This window comes from Schistocerca cancellata, chromosome 4 (genome assembly GCF_023864275.1).
Source record: "Schistocerca cancellata isolate TAMUIC-IGC-003103 chromosome 4, iqSchCanc2.1, whole genome shotgun sequence".
NCBI lineage: Eukaryota > Metazoa > Arthropoda > Insecta > Orthoptera > Acrididae > Schistocerca > Schistocerca cancellata.
The window spans coordinates 920977294-920994641 of record NC_064629.1 but is presented as its reverse complement, the minus strand read 5'-3'; the positions used below and the strand labels follow the sequence as shown (position 1 = coordinate 920994641).

Sequence of the window (17348 nt, the reverse complement as noted above, 5' to 3'; positions counted from 1 at the left end):
GCTGTCTGTAGGAAAATTCAAAGAGACGTTTGGAGAAGAGAGAAGCAACTTTATGAATCTCAATAGCTCAGACGACAAGACAGTCACAAGCAAATAGAGGAAAGCTGAAAGGATTATATAGAAGGTATATATATATAATGGAAACAAACTTGAGGACATTATAGAAAGAAGAAGAAGAAGAAGAGAAAGTATGTAAAGATGAGACAAAAGATGATATACTGCGAGAAGAATTTGACAAAGCATTCAAAAAGCTAAGTGGAAACAAGGCCCTTGGAGAAGACAACATTCCCTCAGAATTATTGAGGTCCTTGAGAGAGCCTGCTGTGACAAAATTATACCAACAAATTTGATTTTGGATTAGTTCCACTTTGAGCAAACCTAATTTTTCTTCTTTTTACCCAGACATCTTTCGCTGGAGTTACAGCATCATTAGCAGGTTTTTCATTTTCCTTCTATTAAATAACTGGAAAATTGCTATTTACTATCTGTATACATACTGAAATTTCAGTTTTTAAGAAAGGTATTCTCAAATTTTAAAAAAAGACAATTTTAAAAATATGACTTGTTCCTACATGCTGTGATTTATGTGGTTTACTGTATTTTGCATTATAACTTTTTGCTTTCACAGTTTGTGATCTACAATTATACACAACTTAATGCAGAAGTTACTTACATCACTAATTTTAAAACTGGAAATGTTGTGGTTACCATTATTTTTGAGTGGAAGAACTCTCTCTCTCTCTCTCTCTCTCTCTCTCTCTCTCTGTCTGTCTGTCTGTCTGTCTGTGTGTGTGTGTTTTGGGTCACATGTACCTTTCATTTTTGTTTTAATTTTGCAATTCAATTTGTCTGTAACATTTGTGTTGTACCCATTCTCCACAGCTATTTGTTTGATTTTCTGTAGTTCACCTTAGTAGTTGTCTTCGCTGAGTGGAGTATTATTCAGTCTGTATACAATCTAATGGAAGCCGGCTTGTTTGTACGTAATAGGATGGTTTGAGTTCGTATGTATTGTTACATTGTTGGTGATGACTTTCCTGAACCTGGAACATTGATGTAGGTTGTTGCGTCTATGTACTGAGAGGCCAAGAAAACAACATTTTGTCATTTGCTGTTTCTATGGGGAATTTTATTTTGGACTGTGTTTATGTCATTGTGGGGTTGTTGAATGTGACTGGGTGTTTCATCTAGAAGACATATGAGTGATGTCAATTCTGTATTGATTGGGTTTTACTGTGGTTTCAAATACTTTTGTTTTCAATATGGTTAAGGAAGATGTCGGCTACGAGTCCACTGACCTGTGACCTTACAGGAAGCACATCTTGTGAGTAGAAATTGTTGTTGTCAAATGAGAAACAGTTTTGCTCCATGATTAATTTTAGAATCTTTTTATGTGGGATGTGGGGATGTGCGAATATTGGTGTATATGAATGCCTTTTCAAATGATAATGAGTGTGGTTGTTGTGGGTATGTTGATGTGTTTGATCTTTTGCATCAGTTCTTTGGTGTTGTGTATGCCCTTGTGTTTGTGTAAACATAATGTTTCTGTCTGTCTGTCTGTGTGTGTGTGTGTGTGTGTGTGTGTGTGTGTGTGTGTGTGTGTGTGTGTGTGTTTTTCTCTAGCTGGGTGATATGGACATCCAATTCTGAAGTTTACAGCAGGACATATCAATATATCCCATTTATGGCCTCTGGTGGGCTGTTTAGTGTGGGTTGCTTAGGGTTCTTTTGTTTTAGCCATTTCATTACGTGTTTTGTGAATGTATGTGAGATTTTTTTTTTTTTTTTTTTTTTTTTTTTTTTAGAAGTATCTGCATTTTTTTTGGTAATTTTGTGTTGGGTCAGAGGTTAGCTTTACCCTGTTGCTGTCTTCAGACATTTTAGGGTTTTATTTTTGTATTCCTCCTGTTTCATTATTATCATGGTGTTACCCTTGGATGCTTTTGTGATGATAGCTCTGTTGTTTCTAAGTTTATTAATTATTCTCCTGGATTCTTTTCTTCACTTGTTGTTCCTGTCAATGTGTTTTCCTTTACTGTGCATATAAGTTGTTCTGCAATTAACTCTCTTGTCACACCTGCATTAAAGTTTAAGTTATTGTTCCCTTCATCATTCTCTTGTGTGTAGTGTGTGTGTGTGCTGACACTGTATTTAGGTCCTATTTCTAGTTCCTGGTTGGTGACTTGTATGTCAGTAAGGATGAGCAGATGTTTATAGAATGCATGTGGTTTGTTTGCCTTCTGTTTCTATAATAAACCATTTTGTGCTGTTTTAAAAGTGTGTTTAGTTTTCGTTGTTTTGTGTCCATTTTATTTTTATTACCATTTCTGTATTTTGTTTGCCTGTTTTCATAATGTCATTAAATATTTCAGAGATTCTGGTGAGATTCCCTAGTTCCAGATGAATTTTGAACAGTTGAACACTAAGTTCCTGCTTACTGGTATGTAAGCATCAAACTTTCTGTTTCAGTGCAGCCAATTTCTGCTTTGTGCTTGACTTTTTGAGCTACAGGTAACATACTGTTCACACTGACATCTATAAATATAAATATTACACTACGTGAAAGACAGATTCTCTTGAATCTTATGCTTAGAACACTTTGATGCAGTTTCAGAATTTGTTGTAGAACTTACTCAGAAATCCCTGGCATGGCACTGAAATACTCATCTTGAGCTTTAAGTTCACTCTTGCGTCCATGTTTGCTTACAAATTAATTTGGTTTTCGATAAGTTCCACCTTGAGCAAATAGGTTTTTCATCCTTTTATCCAGACACGTTCTACTGAAATTACAGCACCATCTGTCAGGATTTTATTTTCTTTCTATTAAATAACAGGAAAACTGTTCTTTACTAACTTTATATATAGAAATTTCAGTTTTTAAGAACAGTATTCACAAATTTCAAGACATACAATATTTTTTATATTGAAATTTTTACCACGTTATGGTTCTTGTGGATTTCTGTACTCGGTATCTTTCTTAAAAAGTGAAATTTAAAGAACGATTGTCCTGATATTTAATCAGAAGAAAATAAAAAATTAACTGGTGATGCTTTACTTCAGCAAAATATATCTGGGTAAAGACAAGAAAAAATTGTTTTTGCTAAAGGCAGAACTTGTCCAAAAACAAATTTATGTCAGCAAACACAGACTCAACAGAGAGCTACAACTTGAATATCAAAATTATTCCACTTGTGCAAGATATACGAGACAGGCGACCTACCCTCAGACTTCAGGATGAATACAATAATTCCTATTTCAAAGAAAGCAGGTGCTGACAGGTGTGAATACTACCCAATCACCAGTTTCATTCATAATCAAGGTTGCAAATTCTCATATGAATTATTTACGGAAAATGGAAAAACTGGTAGAGGCCAACCTTGAGGAAGATCAGTTTGAGTTCCAGAGAAGCAAAGCAGTACTGACCCTATGACGTATCTCAGAAGATAGGTCGGTGGAAAAAAAAAAACCGGTGGTTACTGCTTTTGTTGATTTTGAAAATGTTGACTGGAAAACACTCTTCAAAATTCTGAAAGTAGCAAGGCTAAAATACAGGCAGCAACTAACTTAACTTTTACAGAAATCAGATGCCAGTTATTAGAGTCCAAGGGCACAAAAGCGAAGTGAAGGTTGTATACTATTCCCGATGTTATTCAATCTGTATATTGAGCAAGCTGCAAAGGAAACCAGGGAGTGAAGTTTAGCCTCAGTGTAGAGGGGGGATCAGCAGCAGCAGCAGCAGCAGCAGCAGCAGCTGCTGCTGCTGCTGCTTCTTATCGGCTGTACACAGTTTGTTTACATCATTTAGTCTGGTGCTGTTCTAACTTACTTCTGAACAGAAGTGAACAGTAACTGATTATTTAGCAGTTTTTAGTAGTGCTATATATTTTTGTTGCAAGAATTTGCATATTGTTCAATCTTTTGTTTTGAGTGAGTTTACTTTCTAGTGTAGTTTTCTGTTGCAGAAGTCACTAGTGCCATTTTATTTACTCTATTCCATGATCCTTGCAAATAGTAAATATTCAGTACACCTCTAGCCTCAGATTCTCAGAGTTTAATCTCACATTTTGTAAGTGTTTATTCAATTAGTCAGTAGTGCAGTAGTTACTCAGCTGTTTGTTTTGAGACTTGTGACCATTGTAATCAGCAGTTAGCCGGCCAGTTCAGTGCCAGCTATCACCAGTGACACATCTCCAGCAAATCAAGTTACATATTTAGCTGCTTCTGTGTTTTCTTAATAGTATAATTTGTTTAACTGATTGCGTGTTTGGGTATTTAGGAAGTTTTTTCCTAGCTGTAAGAGTGAATTCAAGCAGTATGTAGCTCAGCTGTCATTTCTTCTGAACAGCCACCTATATAGTTCCTTGATGTAGCAGCATCACTTGGTCACACGTCGGGTGGGGGGGGGGGGGGGGGGTAACAAGTTGCTTATCTAGTTTTCTGCCAGCGTTTACTGTTTATCCTTCAGTTAGTTCTGTTAATACAAGTAGGATGTGTGCCTGCCAAGTGCGGATGCAGGAGGAGCTGGACATAGTTCGCGAACAGTTCAATGTGGTTTTTACTGTAAAAATTCACCGTCATGCTACCGCCTTGAGGTGTAGCAGTGGCGGAGATTCTGGGGCATTGCATGAGACACCTCTGGCATCACTTGTTTCGCCCACGGGCTCTACTGCCAAGTCGCCTTCTAGTGTATCCGCAGGGGAGTGGCAGGTGGTAATGTGTTTGCATCCCTCGAGACAGGGGGGCCAACACGGAGGATGGCCATATGTCCTCGCCTATTCACCCTGTGAGAGAGCAGGTGGCTGTTCCTTCAGCAGGGTCTGAGCAAGCACACGTGGTCAGGGGTTTACTACTTACTGGGAGCTCCAGTGTTACGCGTGTTACAGAGCCCTTTAGGAAGATAGTGTTCAAGGCTGGAAAGAAAGCCATTGTTCTCTCGGTATGTCTGCCAAGGGGCCTCGTCTGCGATGTGGAGGCAGCCTTGTTGCAGCTACTGAGCATACAGGGTGCAATCATATGCAAGTTGTGGCTCACATTGGCAGCAACGACACCTGTTGCATGGGTTCCGAGGCCATCCTCAGATCTTACAGGTAGATGGCAAAGGTTGTAAAGACGGCTGTCCTCTCATGCAAGGTGCAAGCAGAGCTCGCAATGTGCTGCATTTTTCCCGGAGCTGATTGGGGTCCTTCGGTAGACGGTCTCAACCGAGGACTTCATCACCTCTATGATTGTCTTGGCTGCAGATTTCTGGACCTGCATTATTGGCTGGGGATTTGTAGGACTCCCCTTGATAGGTCAGGGTTGCACTACACAAAGGGAGCAGCTACTAGTATAGCAGAGTTTATTAGACTAGGCAGTAGTTTGAGGTACTCTCAATAACACACTCTGGTCCATACACATCTAGGGAAATCAGATTGCATTCAGAGTAAAGACAGTTCAACTGAAAAAGTTTTATCAGTAAACTGTTGAAGTATTCATAACAAAGTTTTCAAATTTACTGCTCTCCAGGAAAGTTCCCAACCTCAAATTATTCTTGGGACTGAAACTGGCTAAAACCCGAATAAAAAGCTCCAAAATATTTAGTGAATCTTGGAATATTTATTGGAAAGAGAGATTAGATGCTGTAGGAGGGGGAGTGTTCATTGCAGTTGGGATACATATTCTCTCTACTGAGGTTGAAATTGAGTGCAATACTAAAGTTACCTGGTCACACATAACAGGTCTAGGTGAAACCAAGTTAATTGTTGGATGTCTTTACTGACTACACTACTCCACTGTGATAGTTCTAGAGATGTTCAAAGAAAGTCTATGGTCAGTTGTGCATAAATACCCAGATCTTGATGTATTAGTTGGTGGCAACTTTAATAAACTGAGTATAGAATGGGACATGTATGGATTCATTACAGGGCACACAGAAAGACAATCTTGTGAAGTAGCTTTGAACACATTTTCCCAAAACTGTCTTGAGCAGCTAGTTCAGCAGCCCACATGCAATAGGAATACCTTGGACCTTGTAGCTACAAATAAGCTGGACCTTATCGATTGTGTCAGTATTGAGACGGGGATTAGTGATCACGATATCATCATAGCAACTATGGTCATGGAAATTAATAAACGAGTCAAGATGCCTAGGAGAGTGTTTCTGCTAGAAAGAGCAGAAAAGCAGTTGTTAGTATCACTCAGACAATGAACAGCAATTATTTAGTTCCAGAAAGTTGCCTATAGAGGAATTGTGGGAAAAGTTTGAACAGATTGTAAATCATGCATTGGACAAGTATGTGCTTAGTAACTGAATTAATGATGAAAAGGCCCACCATGGTTTAATAAAGAAATTCAGAAACTGCTGAGGAAGCAAAGGCTGTTGCACTCTAGCTTCAAAAGAGGATATGCAAATGGCGACAGGCAAAGATTAGTACAAATTCATGTGTCTGTGAAAAGATCTATGCGCGAATCATCCAACAGCTACCACCATCATACCTTGACTAAATATCTGGCAGAGAACCCGAAAAAATATCCAACCTATGTAAAATCTCTATACCTATGTAAAATCTCTATACCTATGTAAAATCTCTAAATGGGTCTAAGGCTTCCATCCAGTCACTGACCAGTCTGGTTTGACAGTAAAAGACAACAAAAGGAAGGCTAAATTTTTAAATTCCACTTTTAAGAAATTGTTCACGCAGGAGAAACATACAAATATACCATCATTTTACCATCACACAGAGTCCCATATGGATGCCATAGTAATAAGCATCCCTGGCATAGAGAAACAACTGAAAGAGTTGAAAACAGGTAAGTCACTAGGTCCGGATGGAATCCCAATTCAGTTTTACAAGGTGTACTCTGTGTCACTGGCCACTTAATTTGTATATATTGTGAATCTCTCGACCAGCACAAAGTGCTAAGCGACTGCAAAAAAGTGTAGGCAATTTCTGTATATAAGAAGGGTAAAAGAACAGACCCACAAAATTTGGTTTGCTACAGAATTCTAGAGCATATTCCGAGTTTGAATATAATAAACTTCCTACAGATCAAAAAGCTCATGTTCAAATCAGCACAGCTTTAGAAAGCATTGCTCATGCAAGACCCAGCTTGCTCTTTTCTCATGATTTACTGCAAATTATGGATGAAGGGCAACAGGCAGATTCCGTATTTCTAGATTTCTGAAGAGCATTCGACACTGTACTCCACAGCAGACTGTTAATGAAGTTACGTGCATAATGAATAGGCTCCCAGATATGTGACTGGCTCCCAGACTTCTTAAGTAATAGAACACAGTATGTTGTCCTCGAAGGCGAGTGTTCATTGGAGACGGGGGGTAATATCAGGAGTGCCACAGGAATTGTGATAAGGCCGTTGCTATTTTCTATATTCATAAATGATCTGGCAGACAGGGTGGGCAACAAGCTGCAGTTGTTCACTGATGATGCTGTGGTGTACAAGGAAGGTGTCAAAGATAAGTGACTAAGTTGATACAAGATTACCTAGACAAAATTTCTAGTAGGTGTGATGAATGGCAGCTGGCTCTTAATGTAGAAAAACGTAAGTTCATGCAGATGAGCAGGAAAAACAAACCTGTAATGTTCAGATATAGCATTATTATTGCCCTGTCTAACATAGTCAAATTATTTAAATATCTGGGCATAACACCCTGAAGCACGATGAAATGGAATGAGCATGTGAGGATTGTGGTAGAAAAGGCAAATGGTCAATAATATGTAATAGTTCAGCACCATTCTTGACATTATGTTGACTGCTACCTTCTTCCAATAACAGAGTTCTCCTCTCATCCAAATAGGCATACAACATCATGCCAGATGTGTGTATTCCACTGGTTGTACTGGTATAGTATTGTTTCTGGCTTTTTTACTATTTTGTTTTTATCTTGGTCTGCAACGTCATCAGCACCAACATCATTTGACAATAAGAGAACAGGGGTTTGCTGGGATTTTTTCTCTGGGTATGCACATGCTAGTACTGGACCTGACTTACAGGACATCTTTTCCCAAATTCTAATTTTCTTTTCAAATTTTCCTGGCAAATATTTTCTGTTTTTTCTTACAGTAACAGTACTGTATGTGCCCAATTTGCAAAGGCTTTTTATAAGTGGTACTAACATAAAAAAGTAGTCCACAAACATGTGATAACCCTTGTTGAAATAATTGCCTAAACACAGCAACTTCTGAATAACACAGTAACCTAAGCCATGCCTTGCAATCTCATACTTATTTTCTTGGCTTTTGGCACCTCTGTAAGTAAGAAAACCTAAGATAGCAGTGAGTTATGGAGTCAAGAAGCACCCAGAATTTAATTCCTTGTTGGTGGTGGCAAACATTGTAATAGGGAAGTGTGAACTACACTTTCAATCAATGCTAAGCAGTTCATGAGGTGTGTAACATGTCTAAATACATTACTAGGATGATCAACCTGTGGATGATATGTAATACACGGATCATAATCAAGATGGCCTGGTGGTGAACATTTCCCAGTATCAATAAGATGAAAGAATTTCATAAGATGACTAAAATGATGAACAGAAAATGTTTTACCAAACCATGGAAATGACCGAGATGGTTTTGTGTTCCACTATGAGAGCACTGTGTGCCTTTTATTGAGTCCCATATTTCATAAGCAAGCTTAAAACCTCTTACTTAAGTTATGTCACATTCATCCAGTTTTTTTATACGGGCTGGACAAATTTGCAGCATGTGTAGTTATAAACTGCTTAACCGAGCAGTTCGTTTCAGTTACAATAAGTTGCAGCAATGCTGGAGTGAAAAATAAATTGAAATACTCAATTGCAGAAGATCCTACTGGCAGCATATGCTTTGGTCCACACAGCCCATGAAATAGATGTGGTAATGGCTGTAGAGTTTCAGGCATAAGTACTTCAGTGTACTACCCACCTTCAATTTCATCTTTACTTTTGTTTATAGTATCACCAAGAACATCACCGCCATTTTCTGAAATGTTGCTGCTTTCGCTAAAACACTTCGCACCATTAGTACATTTCAAAAGTTCACAAATTTCATTGTTGGTAAGTCCTTTACTTTGGTCCGCTGTAGAATGCATTTTAACACAAAATCACAAAAGCAGAAAAAAATGAACTCTAAACAGTAAATTAAAAATAATACAGAAACAACATAAAATTAAAGGTACTGTGAAAAAAAACCACAGGAACATAGAATTCAAGAATAGAATGTAAACTAGTACTGCAAAACATGATGTCAACAAACAAACAAAACAGAATACTAGCATCGGTATGGGGCAACAATAAATAGGTAACTTGACAGTCAAAGGATCAAACAATTTATGTAAGAAAATTCAATATTTTGTCCATTGCTCTGTCATTGTCCATTTCCATGCCACTATAACAACAAGGACTAGATAGATGGCAAAATTTTACTTCCAAATGTTGAACACTTCCTGCATTGCCATTCTTGTTCTTATTTTAGCTCCCCTATGTTCTTCTCAGTAACAAGGCATTGCATTTTTTTTTTAATCTTCAATTTAGCTCTTTTGTGTTTCATAACAGTTTTCTAACAAGATTATTTGAAAAACATCAGATTAATCCATCTACACAGTATTACACAATAACACTGAATATTACGCACTGGTACTCCACATTTTTTGCTCAGGCAATTCTGAATCTGTTTCTTTGCAGCAAATGATAAGAAGGAATAGTTATCTACCCTTTTTAACAACCATTTGGACACATTCGATAATTCATGCTATCATATCGTTATGCTTACTAGTTCCCTAATCTACGTAAATTCAGTTGAGAATTTTAGCTCTTGCCAATAATCAAGAGATTCAAATTGTTGCCCTAATGAGGCACTTATTACATGCTCAAGATAACTGTAACTCAAGAAATTTAGTACAAAATGATAAAAAAAATCACTGATCCTGCCACCTGTTCTAATTGCATTAATCTCCCACTATACAGGTGGTAATCGGAAATCCTACCTCCCCCTCCCCCAACTGTCATACTGTGGGTATAAGTGGACAAGAAAAAAGTACCGGATTCTTCCCAGATTTCCTGGGTAGAAAAATACTTTTCACTGGGTGAAAATACACTTCCACCATAAGTGACAGTATCATTCCCATGGTGATGTAAAACTTATCAATCATACACATGGTACAGGTTTTATACACCTGTGATGTGCTTTTGTCAGCCAATCATAATTCATGTCACATGAGCTCGCAGCCAATGACAGCACGTATTCAGAGCATAGGACACGTGATGTAGTCGTCCAATAGCCAATGCCACTGTTAAGTAACATGAACACACAAACAGGAAAAGTTCATAGTTTAAATTAATTTAGCTATATAATATAATATAGCTACAGGAAAAGCTAAGCTTTCACAGGTAATATTGGTTTTTTTCCTTGCAAGTGTTATTCATTAAGATATATCAAACATATATGTGCCAGCAAAATTTTAAATAATGACCTAAATAGCTGGTATTCTACACCCGAAATTTTTTTAAGTGGCTGGTTCTCAAAAAAGTGCTAAGTTGTGAAAGAGACTCAAATGATCTGTGATTTAAGAAATTCATCGCATGTTCTCACACATAATGTAATTCATATTGTGTAAAAGGAAATTTACTTTGAAAGTAATGCTTCTTGAATCACCAACTGCAATATTTTCCCACAACCTGTTAGAAATAGATTCATTTGAGCAGTTGCCAGAGAGCATCAAAAACCAGACGTTACTGCGATTACACAGCTAAGATTATGTACTCTTCGTGTGTACTGGTGCATCATGTGAACATGTGCACCATTGCAACATGCTGTTCGGAGGGGACATACCAAGTAATTCTACTTAAGGCAATTGTTTTATTATATCCTATCCAGACAAGGAATGCAAATTAAGAAAGCTGTCCTTGGCATAACATTCATTTCAAAACTACACTCTACAACTCACAGTACCTTAATGTTTTCCTATGTGGCGACTTTAACGTAGGTCTTTTTCGTGTAACCTGGAATAACTGTCATATAGCATTTCCTATCAGGCTTACATCCTCACAGAACTGCAAAAAGATAGCAAGAAGGAATACAGCTTTCTTACAAAAATAAAAAGTAGTTTGTATACACCAGAACTAAGGACAATGTTTTTGATGACTTTTCAAACTTTATAAAAAATTAAAAATTTTATCTGGGAAGCCAATAAACTGTATAAGTGGCAGTTTTTGTTTGACTCCAGGAGTAAATATAAAGCTTTGTGGTGGGGAGTTACAATGATAAAACATGGTGTGCTGCCAGTCTATACTTTATTGAAGAACGGTGTTCTGTAAATTTAAGGCATAAACAACAGAAATTAAGAAATAATGTCAAGCCTTGAGGAGATACCGAACAAGTGTTGAAACATGTCTCGTGATCGAAAAACACGAGTTTCACGCAAAAGCAGGTTTTTAAAATCCAGCTACAGTTGTCAACATATTTGAAATAAAGCATTTCATTCAATTCTACTGGCCAAAGTTGCATGCTTAGTAACCTCCAGGTGAACACTTACATATATAGCATTGAGACATCTTACATTATGACGTAAAAGAAACAGGCCATCAGTGAATACTCCACAAGTACTGGAGTTTCGTAAACCATACTGAAATGTGCAATTTGGCTTAAAGTGCATATTTGTATGTCCAGGTTCACACTGATTTACGTCCCTACTTGGTATTAAGCTTTTCAGGACGCCAATTTTCTTGGAGTATCAGTACTACATTACCTCATGTTTGATTCTTTGTTATGGAGAATGTCATACATATCAGAAGATGTAAATATGCACTTGACATTTAGCAAACAGCTGAACCTAGCCAATAGTGTGGAACGAAACACTTCATTTCAAATAAACTGACTGCCTTTATGGAAAAGATCAATACAAGCAAACTTCCTTTAACGAACGGAAAAAACTTCTTTGTTCTGCAAGACAATTAATGCTTGATTGCCAATAATGTGGAAATAAAATAAGAATCAGTAAACTGAAACTAACAACATATTTTAGCCTTCTGAAATTATGTGGATGTACTTTAATTCACTTAATAGCTCCCAGCCACAAAAATATGTTTTGTTTTCATTTGATGTGAGAGCTGTAAACGAAGAGAAAACAGCACAAAATCACAAAACGTAAAAACGGGTCATGTGGCTACTATTCCCCATTGTAACTGCCTGCTCTGCGCTTGCGCAAATGTGGCAGACTGGGCACGGCAGAAACACATTTCTGGGTGGCATCTGACCGCTTGCTGCTACTGCTTATACTACTAACAGCCATACTTCAAGTAGCCAGAAGTGGGAGAAGGCGCCACCCATACGTAACTTCAGCCCTGTGTATGTGCATGAGCCTGCTGGCAACTGCTCAGATGAACCTAATGTAAACAGTTGTGGCGCCAAGCTCACCGAAAGTAGTTTCTAGTTACGAAGAATTGCACAGTCTTCGTCTTAAAGCCTTTGACACACTTTGCTGTCGACAGAAATTTCTGTGTGCACTGTGTTTTGTTGTAAATAGCATATTTTCATGGCCATAACATTTTTATTTTATTGTTATTTGCTGATTTCTGTTTTATTGCTGCAGCATTGTTCTGCACTATAGTGCGCGTCATATATCTTGGCGGCCGAGTTTAGGTTCGTTCTGCGCATCTGTCGTCACAAAACACAGTCAGCCAATGAACAGAGAACGACGTTGCCAGATCTCGACTGCAGTGCAGAGCACGGACGAGTGTCTTCAGTTTTAGAAACGTTCAGTCATAAATAAAGTAATAGAACAAAAGCAATGTCTTGATAGCAGACTTTCTTTTATAGAATGTTTGGAAAAAGCATTCTTTATACCAACTGCTTCATATTCTATTAATTAATTAAACCAAACAAGCAATAAGACTCCTAATTCAGGCGATAGCAAGGAAAGGTGTTTGTTTCAATCTCACGAACTGCTTTTTCGCAATAAAGAACAGCGGTAATTGTTTATTTCCTATTGTACTTCGACGAAGCGTGAGTAATTCATAGTCATACCAACAGTGTTTATAAGTAGTTGCGTGAGTGTTAAGAGTCCTTATGGAGTTACACTGTTCGCTGAGCTGAGGTAGCGGAACGGTTAAGGTGTTGGGCTGCCAAGCGAAAGGTCACGAGTTCAAACCTTGTGCGGTGCTTATTATTTTCTTTATTTTAAAACAATATTGGAGTGCCTTACTTCACGAATTTTATTCGTTTGAATGAAATTTCTAGTGCTTTGCCTCTTCATCAACTTTTTCGCTGCTGCAGACATGTGCTCCCCGCATTCCGCACTGTGCGCGATTTTGTCATCACTGCACTTCTCGCCTGTGCAGACACATGGTGTTCCCACTGCTTTGACACACTTATCATTCGATTTCACAAAAACTATTTGGCCAAAAAATTTGATTTTTACGCGTCTTCTTGACTGATACCTTCCCCCCATAAATGACTTAATTTTGTTTTGATGTGCAGCATTAAATGTAGTAAACCATTGCACGAAATTTTGAAGAGTTTGCAGAGGTAAAAGTCCATAGCGTATACTTTCCGTATGGTCGATTTTAGTTGCCACAATGTTGAGAATGAAATGTGGACAAGATACCTAAATTTCATATAATATTTACTGTATAACAATATCTCATTTAATTTAAGTACCACATAGGTGTCATATGTAATATTGAGAAATATTCCGTCTTTCGCGACTGTAATAAAAGTTTTATTTACCCAGGGCGCGTTTGGCTTTATTTTAAAGCACTTCCATCGGTGAAAGCTATGGCACATACACAATGGTATTCATGTTCTGTTTCTTGTTTTTGTTCCACAGTCGCAGTTTTACCAATGGTATTGAAATATATCCCTCTTCTGCAACTGTAATAAGCGACTTATTTAGACCAGACGCATTTCTCTCTTTTGAAGCATCATAAGAGGACTGTATTTTGTGTCCTCCATTGCCAAGTCACCTTTCGTAGTTTTGTGCTGCGGTAGCACAATATTCAACGTTTGTGTTGGCTCATCAGTGTTTTAGCAAATAAATGCTGTTTGTGTGTGCCACACACAAAATTATATTTGACATAGCTCTGAGCACTTCACTGACAGACGGAATATTCAAGTCCTAATGTTTTTGTAAGTCCACAGTTTTGTTTAATGTATTTTGTCTACTTCCTTTTGATTGATTGAAGTGCTTTAAAATAAAGCCAAACGTGCCCAGTGTAAGTAAAACTTTCGTTACAGTCGCGAAAGGTGGAATATTTCTCAATATTACATACGACACTTATGTGGTACTTAAATTAAATGAAATATATAGGTATCTTGTCCACATTTCATTCTCAACATTGTGGCAACTAAAATCGACCATCCGGAAAGTATACTCTATGGACTTAACCTCTGCAAACTCTTCAAAATTTCGTGCAATGGTTTACTGTATTTAATGCTGCATAATAACTGCGTTGAACATCGAAACAAAATTAAGTCATTTATGGGGGGAAGGTATCAGTCAAGAAGATAGGTAAAAATCTAATTTTTGAGACAAATAGTTTTTGTGGAATCGAATGATAAAGAGTGTCAAAGCAGTCGGAACACAGTGTGTCTGCACAGGCGAGCAGTGCAGTGACAAAATCGCCCACAGCGTGGAATGCAGGGAGCACGTCTTTGTAGCAGCGAAAGGGTTACTGTGGCCGTGGTGGCTTTACTTCATGAACTGCGCGCTCCCCCCTAAATGTAAGTTTGCAAACTATGCTATACTATGGTGCTGCTTCTCTTGGCGCGTGCGTCGTGTGCAACTGGCAACGCAGCAATCTCCCGCGTCTAGGCGGGCATGCGCGAGCCGCCAAGATAAATGAATTGAACTATAGTGGGCTAAAGTAAAATTCGTTGCTAGCATATCAATCCTTACCAGTCAAAATTACACAAATTTAACTGAAAACTAAAACAATGAAAAATTTCTGGACTTCTAATAAACTCCCAAGTTTTTCCCAGTTTTCTCCCGGATGAAAGACTTCCTGAACTTTTCCAAACTTTCCCATTTGTCCCAGGGTGTATACACCCTGTCATAGCATGATCAGGGCATTCTGCAAACATTTCTTGAAGCATTTTAGCTACTATTACGGCTACTCAACCAACAATCAATAAAAGCACCCTATTACCATGTTTGATCTATCACCGATACCTCGGGATAAATTATTTCAAATTCGGAATCTATAAAAACCCTACTAAATATGAGGCTCTTTACAGCAATAATTAAGTTTCCACCACTAGAGTCTAGCCTATCTGTTAATGCATATTCCCAATAGAATGTAAGAATTCTCTACTATTCACTCCTTGTTTCAGCCTATTTTCTGCTCCAATAACTGCATGTGCATAGTTAATACATGAAATTAATTCTGGGACATTATCTTGGATACTCCTGCACTTCATTAATACTCTTTCTGAACTGCACGAGTGAATGTACCATTCTAGAAAAAAATTCTTCCCCGCTCAGATTTATAAAAATATAATAAATCAATACAAAGAAGTAAAATTTTCATCCAAAGTGTTGATCATCAATTTCTTAAGCACTTTTGTTCCATACACCGTTTTCCTTTCAGAACAATTACACTTAGTTTCAGAAACTAGATTTCTAATAAGTACATACTTTTCCCACGGGTGGAGTGATGTGAGGAAACTAACAACAGCCTCATCCAGAAAAGGGAAGCGAGCTTGACAGCCATGGTCAGCAACAACACGATCATCTCTTCCAAGATTCCGAGACGAAATATTGTCTAAATCCGACTTCAACATCTCTTGCAATGCTGGCCATCCACCAGTCCGGAGTGCGGATCTGTGTCGACGGTAACCACCCAGTTGTTCATCTGCACCCATGCCAACTAGAAGGATCTGCAACATTCAAGTTGAATCTGTTGGTCTAAATCACATCCTATTTACATAAAAATGTAAGCAAAATAATTTTAACATACTAGCTTTCCACAGTTACTTGCAGTATCACTTTCTATGAACTCATGAAAAAAGAACCCACATAGAATTTCAATCTCAAATAAACAGCTAATAGGGCAAAAATTCTTGACCACTTTTTAAATATTCTCCACTACTCGTGTTATATTGTGATTTTTTAATTTCTTCTACAACCCTTCATGAATGATCACATGAAAAGGAGAAGATATGCATGATGAGCAGTTAAAAAACAGAAAGGAAGGAAGAAAAAATCATTGTACAATTTCAGTTTCAATTCTTATGTTACAAAATTGGATGAGGAAATGGTTTCTCGAGTAATGTTTGGATGATACTGGTATAATCACCAGCTTTATTAATTATTTATTTACTTATTTTGCTCAATTGTTGGGTTAAACGAGGCCCAGGCCCAACACTTTACGTCAGAAATGAAACTGCTATCAAAGCACCAAGTGGAAGCTGGTGGACCTTGTACCAAATCTGCTTGATTCAACCCTTTTAAAAACTACAGACAGAGTTTTCTCAAACACAAAAGGAATTAGTCATATTGATTACCTTGCAAACAGGAAAAAATAACTGGTGGAAAACCCATAGTTAGTTAGTATCATGTGCCACACAGATCATTTGTACAATTAATTGTAATGATGAGGAACAAGTCATTTACACCCGCATTACACATTCATATCTAAATACAAAGGGTACTAGGAAAGTTTTGCAATATGATGCAACAATAAGTCGCAGGAGGCTGATTGTTGCTGTGTTCTGAGAATACTTCATACTTTCATTGTAGCCGCTGTGCCAGTCTGTGACAACAGTCATTTAGCAGGGTTAGTTTGAAGTGCTTGTTATGGCATCGTGGTCAAGAAGTGAGACTCTGGCAGTTCTGCAGTACAACTTCACGCTTGGTTTAAACATAGGCCAGTGCTTTGATGAAGATATGACTCTTGCACTAAGTGATGTGTGTCCAGATTGTACAACTATATTCAAGTGGTACAGAGAATTCCAAGAGGAAATTTCACTCTAAAGGACACGGAAAGGACAGAAATGCCACGATCATCAGTTATGGAGGAAAACATTGATTCTGTGAGGAAAATGTTGGACAAAAACAGACGAGTGACCTATAAGCAGACAGGGGATATTTTATGGCTAAATGCACCAGCAATTCGTTCGATTCTGCATGATCACTTGCAAGTAAAGAAAGTTTGTTGTCTCTGGGTGCCACATAGACCGATTGCAAGTGCAGATGACACAACATGTGACTTGGTGCCAGGAGATGTTAAAGACGTTTTCTAAGGGACAATCTCAGTATGCAAATAACATCATGACAGGTGATGAGACTTGGCTGTACTATTATAACATGCTGACTAAGACTCAAAATGAAGTCTGGGTCTTGAAGATGACGACACACCCATAGCTGTCAGAAAA

At 37.9% G+C, this 17348-nt stretch overlaps 1 protein-coding gene across 4 annotated transcripts in view; it reads right to left on the bottom strand.

The window, feature by feature from the left end:
• The window catches only part of LOC126185097 (asparagine synthetase domain-containing protein 1), a 78134-nt gene that overhangs the window by 7127 nt on the left and 53659 nt on the right, over positions 1-17348 (bottom strand). For all 4 annotated transcript variants that reach the window (XM_049927902.1, XM_049927907.1, XM_049927906.1 and 1 more), the window contains exon 6: positions 15610-15851. In XM_049927902.1, coding sequence (XP_049783859.1) covers positions 15610-15851 — 242 coding nt within the window. The remainder of the gene's footprint in view (positions 1-15609; positions 15852-17348) is intronic.